The sequence below is a fragment of the Macrobrachium nipponense genome, chromosome 29 (genome assembly GCF_015104395.2).
Source record: "Macrobrachium nipponense isolate FS-2020 chromosome 29, ASM1510439v2, whole genome shotgun sequence".
NCBI lineage: Eukaryota > Metazoa > Arthropoda > Malacostraca > Decapoda > Palaemonidae > Macrobrachium > Macrobrachium nipponense.
The window spans coordinates 63260317-63280316 of NC_061092.1; the positions used below are offsets into that span (position 1 = coordinate 63260317).

The following is a 20000-nucleotide window of genomic DNA, read 5'->3' on the forward strand; positions in this document are numbered from 1 at the left end:
TTACCTTTCAACTTTTATATAATTTCCTCTTGTTAACATTATTTATTTGTCTTATATTTATGTTTCACTATAGTCTTTTGTAAATACTTTATTAGAGGGATCTTCTCCTTGAGAATGAGTAGGGTAATTATTCCTCAATTTGAGGATTTTAGCTTGAGAATGAGTAGGGAACAGGATTTCATCTCTTGGTTTCTGCTTTTCTCTCCTTTACTTGTGCCCTGATGGAAGACTTCAGAAGAACCATCAGGTCCCATTGTTTCGCGAGTGCTGTTGGCCATCTCTTTTGCTTTGACCAAAGTGCTTTATTCCCACGGGCCTTTTGCGGCTTCCTGAATCTTTCTTGAACATCTTGACCCAATTTTGTAACTAAGATCTTTATTCGGCTTGTATTAAAGAGATGACAATATTATGTTATTTATCTAACTATTTTGAAGTTTATTTTTCATGCAACTTACGCTTTGTCTGATCGACAGTTGTAATGCAGATTTTTTTCAATAGGTTTATTTATCGTAAGGTCTTTTGCTCAATTATCCTTGACTCAAGAGAAATTGCTCCTCTATTGAATCACTAAACTTATTTGTTGATATTATCCTTGTTTGTCTTGAGCCCCCATTTAAACTGGTTAGATAGCGATCATTATGCTCCATTTTGACAGGAAAGATCCGTTCCTTTTATATTTACAACTTTCAACCGTGACTATTTAAATGATATCTTGATATCTGTATGCCAATTCCTCCTTCATTCGACTACGGATTATATTTTAAGCTATTCTTACATTTTTATGCACTTCTCTTTAGAAGAGTGGCTACATCATGTGTCAGAGTGCTGGGATGAGGTTGCTAGTCCAGTACTCTTTCCTTGCTGACGACCATAAGAACTGTAGTCACCATATGAAATAAGACCATTTCCAAGGTTTTCGGTGCTTAATACAACTATTGTCACAAACATGCCTTTCCTGAGGGGTGAATATTGTTTTACGATCTCACCCAACTAAAGTTCAGTTTCAGTATCATCTCTCCTAGATATGATTTATTGTCCTTTCTATGCATTTCCTGGTCATTTACTCTTTTTTAAGGCTCCTTTGCAGCGCCCTTTACCAGCTGAGGATGAGACTGACTGAGGCATTCACGGGCCTTCCTAGTCATTGACCCATTTGAAAAGTTCTTCGACTGATAACATTATACAAGAAGCTGCAACTGTTAAACAACGCTCTGGTCCTACCGAGCATAGGCTCTGCTCTGATTAGAAGATTTGAAAATCCATCTGTGAATGCCGGACTCTAAAGTCTTATGATAACAGCGCTCTGATCATTTGTTTTTTCCTAAAAAATTAACTACTAATCCCGTAGCATTATTGAATATATGACTAGTCAAGACCTAAAGGTTGGATAACAAATCTGGCTATTTGTGAAGCCACTGCGCTTCTTAGGCCTCTCATACACGAGGCAAGGATTTGTTGCCATTGGGTACCCCGTGACGTTTACATATTTTTACTTGTTCGGAATAGTTATTAATTTAGACGTGTTTGAGTCCTAATTTGTAATAATAAATACTGCCTAACTTCTATGGTCTTTTAAAAAAGCTTCAGTTAACTTTTTCTTTACGAGTTTATTTTCTTGTTTTTTTTTTCTTCATTTCAGATAACAAAATAACAGACGTTGGTAAAATATAAAACGATATTTAAACAAATCTTCAGTGCTTTTGGTGAGATTCATTTGGATAAAAAATGGGAAAAAGGTTCCTGATCGATCTTGCGGATTCTGTTATCTTTTATCAACTTTTGTACGATCGCTTTAATTTCTTTTATCGTTAGCCTCATTCCATTTAGTTTCCGTTTTCATAGTTTTGCTTTGTTTCTTTCACTAAACTCTTTCGCAGTTTTGCTCACGACCTCAGATAACTTAAATTTCCCAACAGCGCTACAACATGCAATATTTTAACACAAATTTTTTATTAGCTTTTCATAGATGAAGGTTTTTAACCTATCTAACTATTTCACATACGTTTTTCATGAAGCGTAAGAAATATAGATTTTTCTGTTGATATCAAATGTCATTGACACGTCCATTTTCAACGTTTTTTTTCACTTGAAAGAATATCCGCGCACCACCTTCAAAGATTCTTTTATTTTCAGAGACTTCTGTACCGTTCTGGTTATTTTTTTTTTTTTTGTCCACGTTCTTCATTTTCGTCTAACTTTTATGGACACCATTTCCTGTTACGTGAAAGCTTTTACAGGATTTTTTTTTTTTTTTTTTTTGCTGATAAATCGTTTATATTATCATGTGAACTCTAGAATCTCCACCAACCTGACCACGAGAAGGTGTTCAGGTGGGTAATATGGCCCCGTTCTCATACTCCGCCTCCGGATTCGGGTTTCAATGTCTCCACTGAACGTAGACATTTCTTCATTAACTCCTTTGGAAGTTAGGTTTTTGTAGCAATCGAGCACATCCTACGAATGTGGAAGAAATATAGATGTCAAGAAGTATGATAATTATTACAATTACCCACACACACTTATATATATATATATATATATATATTATATATATTATATATATATAGTATATATATTATATATATATATATATATAATATATATATATATATATATATATAATATATATGTGTGTGTGTGTGTGTGTTGGTGTGTGGTGTGTGGTGGTGTGTGTGTGTGGTGTGTGTGTTGTGTAACCCATTTTGTTTCACACATGTTCATTACTTAGAAAAGTGTAAAATATTGTTAGAAAGTGACCTGCTGTCATGTGTCTCTGGTTCATTGGGAAAGAGTTTTTCTAATCAAAAGATACATAATTGTTTTTTAATTTCTTTAATGCAGCTTTCTAGCATAAACATTTATTTTTCTTCAATCCTTCGTCTTTTACTATAAAGTTTCGGTCAACATTATCAACTAGCCATACTTCTTTCCCTCAACACCATAACATTTCTTTCCAAATATATCAATGTAGTCACAAAGTAAGTTATCTAAATCATAAATGTAGGATAACATGAGCCAAAAAATCTCAGTTCACTGAACTGTTCTAAGCCAGACGCATCTCAGAACCCTTGTTGTCTTATCAAACGCAAATAAAGAGGTAGGAAGTCAATGAGCGAAAATTCTGTATTATAAACACCTATTGATTTTCATTTCCGTGTTATATATACATAACGTCTTGCGTCTGGTGTTACACTTGGCTAATCTTTTATCCATTCTTATAGGAGATAATTAGATAGTATGATCTTTTATACCTTGACTTTTAATTATAAAATAATCCACGGATATATTTAGACACTTATTTTATTATAGTGTTGTTTATTCACTACATCTTCTGGAATTGTTGGGTGTTTAATCTACATTTGATCATTCTACCTAGACTGAACTTTGTAAAATGTAAATATAATTCACTGAATTCTAATCGGATACGTTATCGGTTTTTGATAATTGTAATAAATTCCATTACCCGATATCGTTCCACTGTCAATTACTAACTATCGGATAAGACAGACATTGTTGCTTTATGACAGAACCGACATCTCCGAAGCACCTAATATTTCCATGGCCATGTAATTGCATCTGCTCAGACATTTTTCATCTTAGCCAACTCTGAAGGTCCTGAAATCTTTCGATATTAGTTACTTGGTTGTGCTCCTTATTGTGTGGTTGGTTCTGCTAAGAATCTGCAGCAGGTTCCAATAACCTCAGGCTAACAAAGTCATGAATTGCAAAAGTTTAACACTTTTTACACAATATATATATATAGATATATATATCTATATATATATATATATATAATATAATATATATATATATATCTATATATATGTGTGTGTGTGGTGTGTATGTTGTGTGTGTACGTGGTGTTTGTCCGCGTGTTTGTAGCAGATAGAGCCAGACAGCGGGGGGGGTAACTATAGACCGGCATTGTTTAACAAGAATAATAATAATAATAAAGAAGTTACGAGGCCGGATTATCCGAAATCAAAACGCCAACCCGTGTAAAAACCATCCCCTATTATATTTAAAATTAAAGGTCCGACTTACTTCATTCGTCCAGCACTTTTCGCGCCGTCTATATTGAGCATACACATATCATACATACATACCCGCCACAGAACCCAGGCTGCAGATCCAAAACAAAAGGATGAATTCGAAGTGGCTGAGAAAAAGATAGTTGATTAAATGCTTCAAGACTTTTTTGATATAGAGAAGAAGGAAAAGAACCTGTTTAATAATTCTTCCTAAGGCAGAACATGTTTCGGAAGGCCAGTATGCCTAGCTTGTTTGCCCAGACATAAAACCCTACAAACCTTATGAGAGGTGAACGAACGAAGCAAGAACGTCTACAATTCAGAAGGAGAGGCTAGCAACGAACGCGAAACCACTCTCTTATAGGTACATGGAAAATCGAGGTTAGTTTTTGTAAAAATGCTCTGTAACCCAAGTATATACTCAAAAAAAACCATGACAATATTATTACAATAATTCTATACAATCTAAAAAACTTACCAGTGGACATATGTGCATGATAATTTAAATTTGAAACGAAATGGCCGTACCAAATTGCCTTGGGGACTTATTTAGAATAGTAAATCCGTGAAACTCCCGCAAATGTAATAAATGTCAAAGGGAACACCATGGTAAATTACAAAAACGAACCATAAGTTTTGATCTGAATGAAAGCGCAGCATTAATTTAAGAACCCCCCCCCCCAAAAAAAAATATATATATATATATAATAAATCAATAAATGAACCAAATAAAATAAAATAAAAATGCAACAAGCCTAAAGGCTTAGTGGGCTCTGAGGCAGATAATGAAACAGCCAGAGTTTAATTAAAATGTTGATTGCACTTCTTTTGTATTTAAACACGCGACAGAAATGTCCGGTCCGATGGAATCTAAAATATACTCTGCCACCGAGTAACCCGAGAATGTACTATTGGTCAAAGAAATATGGCTTTCATTAACATACATCATAAGTAATGAAATGATATACATTTTATAAATGACACCACACAGACCAAACTGTAATAGATTCTCGTGAATTAAACACGAGAGGGAAAAGGTTTCTCTGCAACGCATCAACATTTCAAACGTTCGAAAAAAAACTGAGAAGGAAATCATTAGTGAAAGTTTTAATGACTCACCTTTAACTCACCTCGATTGTCTTGTTCTCCAGATTCCAATGTGTCCTATCATGGCCACCCTCTATTTTCACTCCAGTTAAATCGATTGTGCCCAAAAATTCTATGGAAAACCCTCAGGAGAGGTGACACATGAAGCACATACGAACAAACCCTTGTATGCCAACCGCCTTCAGATGACGTCACTTGACACGTAACGAGTTTTTCATTACACAGAAAGAGTTCGTGACGTCCCACCCATTACTTATTTTCATAACTCTCGATGATACAAAGAAGGCTTCTACCTTCTATAATTTTTCCCTTGATCCAAGATCAACTTGTCTCAAAAGATAATCATCCTTCGCCGGTTCCGCCAATCGCAAACAGCCCGCCACACACACAATTTCCATCGGTACATTTCCATAGCTAACTCGGCTCTATTCAAGGTGACTTCGGACTTGCTAACGCAAGGATATTCTCTTCAATTTGCACCACCATTGCCAATGTAACATTAAAATTGCAATGTTTTCGCGACATTCGTTTTTCCTGAACCTTTTCATAAGCCAGCAATATAACAGCCTAAAGATGAAGCATAAAAAATTAGAGTGAGTATAAATTTCCAACCATTTACTAATTGCAGCAATAATCCAATCTATTTATATTTGGCATGAAGATAAATTTTGATCTGTCAGTTATTAAGAGAATAACATGAATTTCGAAAACTTTGAAGTTTTTATCTACAAGTTACCGAAGACCCTTTTTCCAAACGTAAAAATAAAAGTCTTTTTCTATAATTCCCTTTATAATTTGTCTTTTTTTACCTACGTTTTGGTTTTGTTGATTTCGCGAGAATACCGGAATAAGTATTGTTTTATCCAAGTAATTGAAGCTATGTAGATTTGTATATTTCTTCAGTGAAACGGTGAAGTTTCCATGTTACTGTTTCTATATATTGGAAATAGGCCTGTGGAACTGCAGCACCCCTTATAGATTTAGTAATATATATGCACACATTATGATATAGACATAATAATGAGAAATTAGGTATAGATTTTCAATATCCTTAAACAATTATTACAATTCTCCTGTTTTTTGTGAGTAAAATGACTGTAAAAATAATGAATTTTACACAATATGTAGAACTCTTGCTGGTGATCAGCAGTGTCTAATTTTGCAGCAAGGTTAATAATGTGATAGCAAGCGGGGCGTTAAGGTAAGGGAAGCACTGCCCTCTCGAGCAGGGGTTAGTCTAGCTGTTTGAGGGAAAAGGTGGGGTTTGAAATCGTCCAAACTCTTAATCATATGTACTATATCAGTGATAGTGATCAATTATACACGATACTGTATTATTGTAATGAGATGCAAAATAATCAAACTTAGTGGCGAGTTGCAGTAAATGGGATAAAATAAAAACCCATTTCATATTTAAATGAGTTAAAATCAAAACATACATTTTCAGTTAGCGGTCTGCTGCTTTCCTCATCGATCGATCGATCGAGAGAGAGAGAGAGAGAGAGAGGGAGTTTATGCAGTTTAATATTAGAATTATTTTTTTTTAATAAACTTCAAGCCCCCTGAATGATAGAGCTACGAGCCGTCACTATTACTTTTAAAGGACATTTTTTCTCGTCTTGTGCCCCTTACATCGTACGATAGTACAAGTGTTGTTGTCCTACCTTCAACTAGTCCTTTCCTCTTTTATTCATCATTCTAATTTGGCAACTGACCTCTGGAGAAATAATTTGTATTATTAATATAAATAAAGATTGGCCGTGGCTTCTTGTATTAACAATGCGTATGTGTATATATATATAATATATATATATATATATTATATATATATTATATATTAAATATATATAATATTATATATATAGATATATATATATTGTTTTTGTGTGTGTGAGTGGTGATGCGATTTCGTTGATTCTATGGCTTTCTGACTGTCATCACTTCTTATCAGTTTTGAAAATATTTTCTGAATCTCGGTCTCATCTCTCTCCCTCCTTCCTTCATCCCCAATACCGATTTCTTTCTCTAGCTTCCTTCTTCTCTGAGTTAGAGAGGCATATTAGTTTCCTACCCATATTTTCACGGAAAATCTTGGCTTTTTGTCAAAACCCATTCTATAAAATGAGAGAAAAAAATCTATCAAATGTAATCCAAATCCGTGAAGATGACAGTCTGATAACTTGAAATGGTGAAAAATTAAACGATAAAATCACAAGCAAATTTAATAACAAAGGTCGACAAACCTTTAACAAAAGGGAATGGTGAAGATATGCACAAAACTTTCATTAATGAAACTTTTACGAGGTGGGAACAAATTACGATACACCGCGCAAATTGAAACCAGGTCATTTTAAACTGTTCAGCGTCATTTTATGAAAATAATAGATAACAGACCAAACACTACAAAAATTTTTAATTCCGCAAGTACAACCTAGAAAAAGTGCATTCCAGCAGCCCTATGTGTAGGCGGTTTATGTTGGGGAATCTAGTTTTTTTCGATGACTCCTGCATGCCGAAGAAATGGGTTTGCCCCGGTGCCATGGGCCTCTTTTGGTTACAAACATCTAACGTAATGGCAAATATTTTACATAACACGTAAAATTTTAAATACATTTAGATAGATGCTTAATTCAACTCCTATGGCATGCCTAATAAAGTATGGTTTCATTTATTTCTTTATTATGATTCCCGTCAGCGAGAATCCTTTCCTTTCCGTGATAGGAAGGGATTTGTGGATAACACAGTTTACGGAGATTATATATATATATATATAATAATATATATATATATATATTATATATATATATATATGAATAACTTGATCCCGAAGTATAATACAACGGGATGATATGTATAAATTTAAAGTTTTTTTTGGCCACGAAAGAAAAAAATGACAAGCTAGATAGCCGAGTACAGTCGGTCCTGTTCGGGACCCTTTACTTAGGCAAACTGATTTTTACAGAGGACAACAGTCAAAAGAAAGGCTTATATCCAACTGATACTACAAGATTAGCAATAAGGTGATTTACTCTACAGAAAGGAAAAGCCTGAGGGTAGCCACACCTTTGGGGCACACCGCAGTAAACAAGTTATTCTTCCAGAAAACAGTACATTTTGAAAAATCACGGAAGCATATACAATTTAATATCATGAAATTTAAAAAAAAAAAAAAATTTCCCCCAAAAAATTATTATTAATGAAAAGTCGAAAGAAAAATAAAATATCATATATCGGCAAGGAAGAGGAGAGAGAATATCGAACCAGAGGAGAAGAGAGAGAGAGAGAGAGAGAGAGAGAGAGAGGAGAGAGAGAGAAATAATAACTATATACTTGTAGGGCCTAATTTATTAGTTGTTCAATTTATTTTAGGGTCCTTTCATAAACATCTTACAAATTGGGGTCCAAATGGTAGACATTCCCGCTACTAAATTTAGTTGTTTTCATTAGTGATTTGTGGTACTTGCCGATTACATTAAATTTCCTGAAACACAATCATTAATCTAGGCATTACTGAGTCTCCCCCAATTAATACAATGAGATTTTTCACTCGATGGATACAAGTGCATTTGAAGTCTGGGCTGTTCTAACTGAATTTACATATGCTGCTTAATACGTACACATAAATTTTCTTGACTGACCACGTAAAACGAATGGCAATTCCTTACAAGGAATTTTGTAAATGATGTGTTACTTTGTTAGGGACTATTCTTAAACTTAGCATATCTTAATGTAATTGTATAAAGAACACTAAATTATCATTAAATGATTTAAATATTGATTTTATTTTTTTCAATCCTCGAAAGTGAAGGTAGGCAAAGTACATTTTTAGGCATTTTTCTTTTTTCATTAATAAGCAACACAATAAACGTTTTGTGACCTTTTTGATAACATAAATCAATTAAATGAGGTGGGTAGCAGAGATCGGGGTTTCCTATCTTTTTATGTATTCTATTTCTTGTCCAAGATTTGTGGAATCGTGATAAACCACAGCGTGTAGGAACATAGAAGAAAAAATTGAAATTTTAACATTAATGGTGGACAGAATAAAAATGTACACGATGTTTAAATTATTTGTGGTATTTTCTATAATACTGAATTTGCATGAGATTCTCTATGTATTAATACTTCTAGGAAAGGGATGACATTGTTATTTGCGATTATATATATATATATATATATTATATATCTAATATAGATAATATATATATATATATATATATATATATATATTATATATATATATATACGAAAGTCTTTTAAACAGTAATACAACGGTATAATCGATACATGAAAATAGCGTTATATATATACATATATATATATATATATATAGAATATTATAATATATATATAGATATATATATATATATAAATATAGTATCGAATATATATATATATAATATATATATATAATATATATATATTATATTATATTATTATATATATATTATAATATATATTAGAATTTACCAGAGCGCTGGTAAGGACTGACTCTACTATGTTACAATAGCAATAGCAAATGTGCAGCACATTGCAAGCAAGAACACTTAAAGTGAGGCTCTAAAAATAGTTTCTTAACAATTAGGTTGAACACAAGTAGATTTATATCAATCATTCATTCTAAAGGAAAATATATCATTCTAATTCTCGTTTTATAAGTACATTTGTTTCTCTATGGTGCGTGGAATTAGACTCGGTATTCAAACCCTTTTTTTAATTAAAATGAAGCAAGGAGCTGACTACCTGCAGCTTATCTCTGGTAAAGTACCTATTTTGTAAATAGTATTTTTCAAGTTTACTAAGAATTAGATATAACATTTTGCAGTCCATTCAGTTGCTTGAAATTTCTAGTGACTTTGTAAAACATTACTTCTGAAGATTATTTACTTTAACCATATCGTGTGACTACAGTTTTCTCTGATTTACACTCCTTACCATTCACAATTTTTGTCCATAACCATATGCAATACTTAGACAGTGTCCACACTGATAGGAGCATAATCATAAACATGAGTCGGCAACTTATTGTGAGATATCATAATCGAGTATCATAAAGTTTTAATTGACGTTTCTACCTCATTAATATTTTGTTTTCTGTCATTATAGATTATTTCATTTATTTTGCTCGTATTGATCCTTTTGTTCAGTTTTTCAGTGTGAATCCAAAAGGAGCCGTAATAAGGACAAAGCTCCAAGTAAACTACCATTACTACTAGTAGAACAAGTTCCATTTGAACATGAAAAGGCTTCACCAATCCGCTTCAGACTGTTAGCCTTGCAGCATCACGTATCATCGCTGCTTCAACAAAAAAGCTGGCTACCGCGTGTTGCAAGTTGCATTTACCTTTGAAGAACAATGAAATTCGTAACAAACCTACACTTCAACAGAAAGTTACTTTATCCTGTAACCAGATATCAACTGGAAATCTTACAGGAATTGGAGACCAAAAAATTCTCGGACGTCGTACAACAGGTGGACTTCTGGATGTTACTAGAAAGGTTAGTGGACCTTGTATTGCAGTACATGTGGAAGAACCTTCTTAACCTTTTACAAATATTCTTATTAAAACTTGAGCCCACGTTCTGAGAAACTCACATCCTTCTAATCAAACTATTACTTTCTCCCGTCGTAAAATTAAGAGTCTTTTAAAACACAGTCATTATATTACAAACACCATAAACAGGATCGTTATTTGTTAACGATTAACTGGTGGTTCTACCGCGCGTTGCAAATGATTATCCAGCATCTGCCAAAGATTCGTTCTACACATGAAGTTATGACGCTCTTGATCCCATCGGTCTCTTGTATTGTTCTGTTACCTGAATTAAAATTTCCTGTTTGAGCCTGTAGAGCTTCAGATATTTTCATATCTATATCCTTGTTAACATTGGCCTTTCACTTCTTTTTTTATTATTGGTAATACCAAATTCAGTATAATTTTGAAACTACGATCGAGGGCAATTTAGAAATATGGATAAACTCTAGATGTAAAAATGCAACAAATAACCTCTAACTGCATTATGCAGGTAACAGTGAATCTTCCTCACCAACTAAGGGTTTCTGAGACAGACAAAACTCCTCAGTTTAGAAGGGTAACTATTAACCGTCAGGAAATAAAAGACATTAGATAATGTAGAAAGAGTCTACCAATTACTTCCATACGAGTGTTGCAGATTTTAATTAAAATTCTTAAAGCAGTTTTCTCGATATTACTTAAATTTCATACATTTCACTTTCAGAATAATGTATTAAACCTTCGTTTCCTTTTTGTATCCATTTCCTAATGTCATTATATCTAAAGTTTTATCGCGTTCATGTAATTATACTACATTTTACAATTTTCAGTTTCCACTTTAATTTTAATACACTTTAATCTTTATTTTCATTACACGGTACATTTTTTTGTGCTCTACTCAAAAGTTAGGGAATATGGATATCTGTCAATGTACGTCAGTGGTAATTCCTTAGTCGCACCTTTCGATTCTTATGCTAATTTTCTGTGAACTCTTTCACATTTAATGAAAGTTTTTTTTAAAGTTTTCCACTTTCATGATCCTTTTGAAAATATTCGTTTCACTCGCCAACTTTTAATAAGTCTTTCATTAATTCTGAAACTGCATAGGTCTAGTAAAATATAAGCTCTCCAAAACAATAAAAGACCTTCTCAATAAGTATAAATATTTTACCATATAGCAGTAGTGATAGACTTCTTAAAAGTATTAACATCTAAGCGAATAATTTTTTCCATTTTTATTGAATGAGATAATCTGAGTATGGAAATATTCGACTGGATAAAATAACATCCTCTAATCTTTAAAGAGACTTTTTTAACGAAAACATGACATAAAGAAACAGGTGAATACAATGTATTGCTAAACAGCAAAAATATTCCATATAAAAATGGTTTCCTAATTTAACATACGTGTTCAATGTAGGACGTTATTCAATGACTGTATATATAAGAAAGGTGGATAATACTTTAATTGACGCCATATAAACACTTAAATGTCTAACGTTAAAAACTAATAATCAATAAATATAGATTATTTTTCTTTGATACAGATTTTCTCCATCTGACAGTTCCACAGAATTATAACCCCTGTAATAATAATAATAATAATAATAATAATGATAATAATAATAATAATAATAATAATAATAATAATAATAATAATAATAATAATAATAATAACAATAAAGAGTGCATGGGAAGAAGGACTAATAAAAGTAGACGAAGACCCAGAAATATACAGAGACAGGAGAATGACAGACAGAACAGAGGACTAGCACAACAAACCAATGCACGGACAATACATGAGACAGACTAAAGAACTAGCCAGTGATGACACATGGCAATGGCTACAGAGGGGAGAGCTCAAGAAGCAAACTGAAGGAATGATAACAGCGGCACAAGATCAGGCCCTAAGAACCAGATATGTTCAAAGAGCAATAGACGGATATAACATCTCTCCCATACGTAGGAAGTGCAATACGAAAAATGAAACCATAAACCACATAGCAAGCGAATGCCCGGCACTTGCACAGAACCAGTACAAAAAGAGGCATGATTCAGTGGCAAAAGCCCCTCCACTGGAACCTGTGCAAGAAACTTCAGCTACCTTGCAGTAATAAGTGGTACGAGCACTAACCTGAAGGAGTGATAAAAAACGATCAGGCAAAGATCCTCTGGGACTATGGTATCAGAACGGATAGGGTGATACGCGCAAATAGACCAGAGTTGACGTTGATTGACAAAGTCAAGAAGAAAGTATCACTCATTGATGTCGCAATACCATGGGACACCAGAGTTGAAGAGAAAGAAAGGGAAAAAATGGATAAGTATCAAGATCTGAAAATAGAAATAAGAAGGATATGGGATAACCAGTGGAAATTGTACCCATAATCATAGGAGCACTAGGCATCATTTTTATCATCAACTACTGTATAATTAGACTGCCACCTGAAGTTTAATAGTTTTTTTATGATTTTGTAAGTTACATTCCCCTTATCACCTTCTTTTAAAAGCTGTTAGTGATTATTACACTTTCAGGTTCTTTAGTGATTACTTATAATCTTCTTAAATCATTTGGTATTGTCTTTCATGCATGTTTTTCTTTTCAGTTTCATACACATCCCCAGATGACTAAACTGCGTTTAACATCTCTGTTTAATTTCCTATAGGGGTTTTAGATCATGGACAAAGGCCTCTGTAAATATAATGAACCTAATTACCCCATATTGGTGTTATTGGCAATATGCTTCCACCTGCAGCAGGAATGTTCCTATTTATGCTAACTTCCAGGACGGTACTTCATTTTTATTACTGATAGAAGTGATCGCATCTCATCTGCAATTTCTATTTATGAACCGCTATACTTTACGCTAATGTTCAACCCCGCCGCTGATGGTGTTGCTTCTGGTTGAGTTATTTCTCCAGTGGAGCTTTCGAAGTCCTAATTAGAAACGAGCTATTTCCAGTCCAGTAACTCGTAAAAAAAGATAAATTCTTGCTAGGGTTTCTTCGACTCTATTCTGCTGAGCCGTTATTTGGATATTTGGTGAAGCGATTACTTTTGGGGATATCGATGAAGTTGGAATAATTTGTTTTCACTTGTGTTACTAAGTATGTATATCTTTCTTCAGAAAACGCTCTCGGGAACGGAACGAAAGGGATCTCTATGAAATTTGGTAAAACCTTCTTTGGATTACCTCTTCGGGGATTTTTACGAGGAATTCAGTTGTTTTTATAGTATTAGGCATATAATTGTTGTCGGTTTTCACTGGGTCGTTCGTTGCTGGAATTATGATTCATTGCATTTCTGTGTTTAACCAAAAAGGGATAATGTCGATGTCACGAAGTTTCAAGTTTTAAATCCGATACCTGTAGGCAAATAGAATCAATCTCAGATCTCTGAAGTGTGACATTAACTTAAAAAATAAGGTAAATATGCTTTTGCACAATTATTATCTTTTTATGGGGTCGCAGACTAAACAATAGAGTGAGATGCTGTTGCGGTTCATCATTTTATTTACTTGATATAATATAGGTAGAGAAAGTTTTGAGCATTTATATGACCAAAACAACAACGGTCAAAGTCTGACGCCATTGTTAGCCTGTGATCCCGGCGAAGGCTTTTAAAAGGTTTGGTTGACGTCACTCTTTTCGTCGTGCCTTTGTCTCACCTTTGCTTTCAATTTTGCTTAGTTTTCTCACTAATCTGGACGACTGGTTTTTGCTCTTCCTGTCCTAAGAATTTTAGCATTGCTGCGCAGAAATGCCTGAATGGCTGACCTAAGCATTATTACAATGATCTTTTAAAGTAGTAGAACTGTTATAGTAAAGTTGTAGCATTGTTATAAAAATTAAAATTGTGCCTTTACAAAGAAAATCTGTCTTACAAGAGATCTCCTGAAGTTCTACATCTACCATTTTTAGAAAAAAAAAGAAGAAAAAAAACTTAATGGAAAGTGCCAATCACTTGTTTACTTCTCATCATCCATTGGAAGATTTACAGAAAAGAAGTGAATAAGAAGATGATGAATATCAAAGGAGAAAATAAAACTAATATGACTTCCAACCGACATGAAAACAACATTTTTATGTTTTATTCAAGTTGGGCTGAGGCAACAGAAGGTATTTCATGACTGTTCTCAGCCTTTGCACACAAGAAAGAGATCAAAATTTTCAAAACAAACGCTTGATTTTTTTTCGAGCCCAAGGAGTGAGTGGCTGCGGTAAGTAGTTTCGATGTACAGGTGACAAAGATCCAGAGTTTTTATTTGGCATGGACGCTAGAAAGAGGACCTTCCGAACACTTTCTGTTAATGTCTAAATTAATAGTTTTTTTTATAGTTTTGAAAAGGGGAAAGGTGATGGCGAGACTGAGATTAATCACCTGCTTGTAAATAAAAAAAAATTAAAGATTACTGATTTGACAGAAATTTGCCCCAAGGATTAGAAGTTTACTTATTTATTTAATTCTCTAAAAATCCGTAGAAAATTTTTTATTGACAAGATAATTCGGAATTAATTAAGAAAATCGATCTACAAAGAGATTTGGGGTCAGGAGCAAAATGTCAGTGGGGCACCAGAAGTAAGAATGCCAAGGGCTTCACATATTCAGAGACCAGGAGAGAATATGAGATGTGGATGCAGAGATTAGTGATGAGGAGCGCAGAGAATTAGAATTTCATCTGGGAAGCTCAGGTGAGGCTTAGAGAGCGAGGGACGGAATTTGCTGCAGGATATTTGAGGAATTATTGGAAAAGGGGTGGAAGAGTAAGACGTCAGATTGGAAATGGACAGAAATCGAAACCAGAAGCAAACACAAAGAACATCAAAGACAAAATTATTTACAGCAATTGAAATGTTTCACAGAAACTAGTTTGCAAAGCAGGCACTGGAAGCTCAAGATGATTCCGGATAAAGGCCGTGGGTTTACTTGGTTAAAAAAGTTAAGAAAATAGAAGCAAGACCATATTAGATGATTTAATATTGAGAGGGACCACTGGATGTAGTTACCGAAAATGTGATAAATTCAAATATGTCAGAAATTCATAAATCAAATACGAAATCTCTATCGTGACTACTGGAATTATAAGAGCGATGAGAAGCTACATCACTGAGAATTTCTGGCTCTAGAATGAATTGTTACATCGTATTCTGTTATTGTGATGACAGTTTTATTAGGCATATAGATAATGAATTGATTTGCTTTGTAGTTTCAAAGAATATGAATAATAATCGAGAGACACCGGCACATCTACGAGAGCTAAAAAAAATACGAAGGTATTTAGTCTTTACAAATAATTTATGCTCTTTATCAAGGGGTTGGAACATTGATGCGAGTATAAAATTTCGATTCTTTAACCTGCAATATTGCCATTGCCAATCAAATATTTCCCTTATTATCGATGGAATTTTTATTATATTGTTCAAAGATTTATACATCTTTGGAAAGAAACAAAATTTCTGTTGGCATTATTTCAACGCCATGTAATATTCTTCCAATGCCAAAAACGTCATTCGTCAGAAACCTGGATACAAAGCAAATAATAAGAATTACCGAGACGACAGAAACAATGTAATTAAGTCCAGGTATGGACTACCAGGGTCATTGATCTCAATAACTAAGTGATTATATTTATGTAAAAAAAACATAGATTATGGGTCATATAAATGAGAAATATCTAAGTAATAGAAATGAAATAATTGAAATGACATCAAAATCCATTTACCTTTCAGAAAAGTGGGGCACCAAATATTCGGGTGATGAAGTATAGTAGCTAACAGTAGTTGTAGCGTAGTAATAATAGTGTATTTTATAATGATTTCTATTAATATATATTTACTTTAATATATGCCCTTTTCCTGCTAGCATGCTGAGAAAAATTCCTACTTCTACCCTTTACAACACAGAAAACAAATCCAAATATATACATACATATATACATACAGAGACACACACACACACACACACACGTATATATAATATATATATATATATATATATATATATATATATATATATATATATATATATATATACATACATCATCATCATCGTCATCGGCCGTTGCTAGTCTACTGCAGGACAAAGGTCTGAGACATGGTCTTCCACTCCCGTCTGTTTATAGGTCTTTCTTATTGCCAGTCAATCCATCGTCTTCTCTTCCTTTCCCTGCTTCGTTTGTAATCTCTAGGGACCCACCTTCTGTTATTCTTTTCATCCCCCCCTCTACTATCTGACATGTATATATATATATTATATATATATATATTATATATATATATATATATATATATATATATATATAATATAATATAGTACATATATATATATATATATATTGTTTACTGTCACAAGCTGCCTATGCGCAACAGCTGTTATGAAACTGGCTGGCTGTAATCGAAATAAAATAATATAGAATGGGATAATTGGATTAATAGATGACTCTGCTCAACTTCAAGGAGTAATTACACACATTGAACTCTCAACAATTCAATAACAAATAGTAACAAACCAAAGGTCATGAAATGTTAAACATAACCGGAAATAAAAGCACTAAATGGTTATAAGTGTAATATTTTGCCAATGCCATGGTGAGCGAAAATCTTTTGTCTGTTTCCCCACATGAGAAGAGACAGATTAACGATTTACGATCTGGAATCCAGAAGCCCTAACACTATGCAACATAGCTATTAAGGTTTCACTAACTAACAATGTGCCTGCAAATGGTACAGCCTGTAAAGACTCACTTTCATCACGCTTTTCTTAAATTGTAATTAAATCATACTAGCAAACGATGCATTGGTTTTGCATAGCGGAGGTTGTATGGGGTCCACAGCAGAATTTTGGATGTCATAGAAGAGAGGGGCATTTGAATATCACGGTAAGGGCTTGGGAGGTCTCTGGATAAAGGAAGGATTTAGGAATGAGGACGAAGGATATCAGGTTGCTGTAAGCCCATGTGCTGATTAGACTTACCTCGGTTAGCCGTGTGATTCACAGTCATGATCAAATCTGAAGAGACAATTCTTTTTGTATCGTACAAAATCTCGGACCCAACGTAATGTTGCCAAGTAGTGTTAAACTTTTTTTTTCAATGTCATATGTCAAGTTTGCATATTCACAGATAGTGCTATTTTCAATGTACCTAACTCTACAGCATTATAACAGTAGACCTACAAAGCTCAACAGTCATAAAATTTTTAAAATAAGATTTTTAATTACAAGTTTCTTTGAATGATGAAGTTTTAGGCTGTGTTCAAGATACCTGTATGCCTGCAATATGATTTATAGGCCTAAAACAAATAATCTAAGCCTACTGAGATGTAATCTCTTTCACTAAAGATTTTTTTTGTAGCAATTACGTTTTCTTTGAGGAATCAAAGAGGACGATTTTAATTATATGGAGACGATACTATTAATCAAAATATATATTAGTGTTAATGAATGAATTTTATTACATCACATCACATCTAATGCCTTTTAATATCTAATTCACTCTACCTCAGAATTGATATATTTCCATATAGCCTATATGTTAACATAAAGGGAATTTTTTAGTTAATAAAGAATTCTTCAGCTCATAGACTTGAGCCACGGAAACCAAGAATTCATGACGTAAAGTGACGCTTTACCTGACACGACTATGAAGAGAGGTGTAAGTTGATACCGACTCTCACCTACAAATCCCCGCCGAGCTCAGGTATTTGTTATTGGAGTCCATATCAACCCACCTCGACCATGATAGACTTACAGTGCATTTGTCTCACGTAGCCATATTGTGAAATATATCATATGGCTAAATGTATAGAGAGTGTTTTTATGGACCTTGTACCTTTTATTATACTGTTGGATTACAGTACAAGTTTGGAACCTTTTGTCCTCCCAGTAAAAGAGCCGAAAATCAGTCATTTGTCGCCTTTGATAACTGAAATATTTGGCTGATGAAGGTGCCTCTCTCTAGTTTTCGTTATTGATAGCTCTCCAAGTTCTAAATGCATACTTCCTTTCATTTAAATAAGGACTAGTGATTATTACGTCCAAGTTCAATGAAAATTAAAATGTGTACTCACACCAGCTACAGTATCTCAGATAGTTGTCACTTTAGATAATTTTGAATCAGTAATCATTGCATTTACACATCTTCCGTGACCATGGCGAAAGTAATCTTTGATTATGTTACAGTCAGTAAATGGTGCCTGCATAAATTTCCTGAGCACTGACGTTTAAAGTGGATCCTAACATTATCTTTGTCCCTGCAGTAGATTGCTTGCATTCCATCTCAAATCTAATCTGAAGAGGATGTATGGCGAAAGAGAGCGCATTTTAATTATCATTATATCACAGACATACCGACTTCTAAAATAATTTTAACATAGTGAAAATGGATTTTTTCAAAAATGTTCCTAAACGTTGTTCCGAGTGTTTACAGGAATCTCTGATACATATCCTTATATTGCATTTGGCTCAGCATTATGAACAAATAACTTCATCAAAATAAAATTAAGTTTCATAATATTCCGGCATAGGAAAACAAATACACCACCCCTTTCGCACGGCTAACACACACTTTGTGACTTCCTCAATAATAATCAACTAGCAAACTTACCCATCTACGATGGGTGATAAAATACGGGTGCAGAAGTGGAAAATTTATATGTACTATTTGTTCAGCAATATTAAAATAAGGGCAATTACACGAATAGTCTCTCTCTCTCTCTCTCTCTCTCTCTCTCTCTCTCTCTCTCTCTCTCTCTCTCTCTCTCTCGTAATGTAATTCAAGGGACGATCACTGAACGCAGAGAAATTCTTATTCATTGTTCTTTCCCCTCTTTTAATGATATTCTCTCTCTCTCTCTCTCTCTCTCTCTATCTCTATCTCTCTATCTCTCTCTCTCTCTCTTAAAGTAAGTGTAGGGACGATCAATGAATGTAAAGAAGTTCGTATTCATTATTGTTTACCCTCTTTTAATGATTCTTTCTCTCTCTCTCTCTCCCTCTCTCAATGTAAGTCAAGTAACGAAAGACGGTGATGTGGGATTATCGGATTAATTAGCTCTCAAATCACAAACTTATCTCCTCTCTCTTTCTCATCATCATTTTTCGATAGCAAGATAAAATGATAAAATTGTAGTGCATTAATGTCGTTAAATGGCTCTCTCTCTCTCTCTCTCTCACTCTCTCTCTCTTGTTGGTGACTTTCATTTAACGGAACAGGGATCTTGATTAGTTCATTTCTTTGTCAATTACTTTGCACGGTGATACGAATAATAAAGTATCTTTCTTTTCATTATGTTACTGCAAAGACGCAACTTGTATGTCAGTGCGTTATGGCTACTGATAAATGCTCTT

The 20000-nt window shown here is 33.7% G+C and overlaps 1 protein-coding gene across 1 annotated transcript in view; it reads right to left on the reverse strand.

Annotated features, from left to right (window-relative positions):
- Positions 1-17655, reverse strand: part of LOC135206345 (protein FAM200B-like) — a 37400-nt gene extending 19745 nt beyond the window's left edge. Inside the window, exons 1-3 of the mRNA XM_064237765.1 lie at positions 17628-17655; positions 5162-5250; positions 2309-2454 (exon numbers count right to left, since the gene is read on the reverse strand). Of these exons, the coding sequence (XP_064093835.1) occupies positions 2309-2454; positions 5162-5250; positions 17628-17655 (263 nt within the window). The remainder of the gene's footprint in view (positions 1-2308; positions 2455-5161; positions 5251-17627) is intronic.
- Between the last annotated feature and the right edge of the window lie 2345 nt (positions 17656-20000).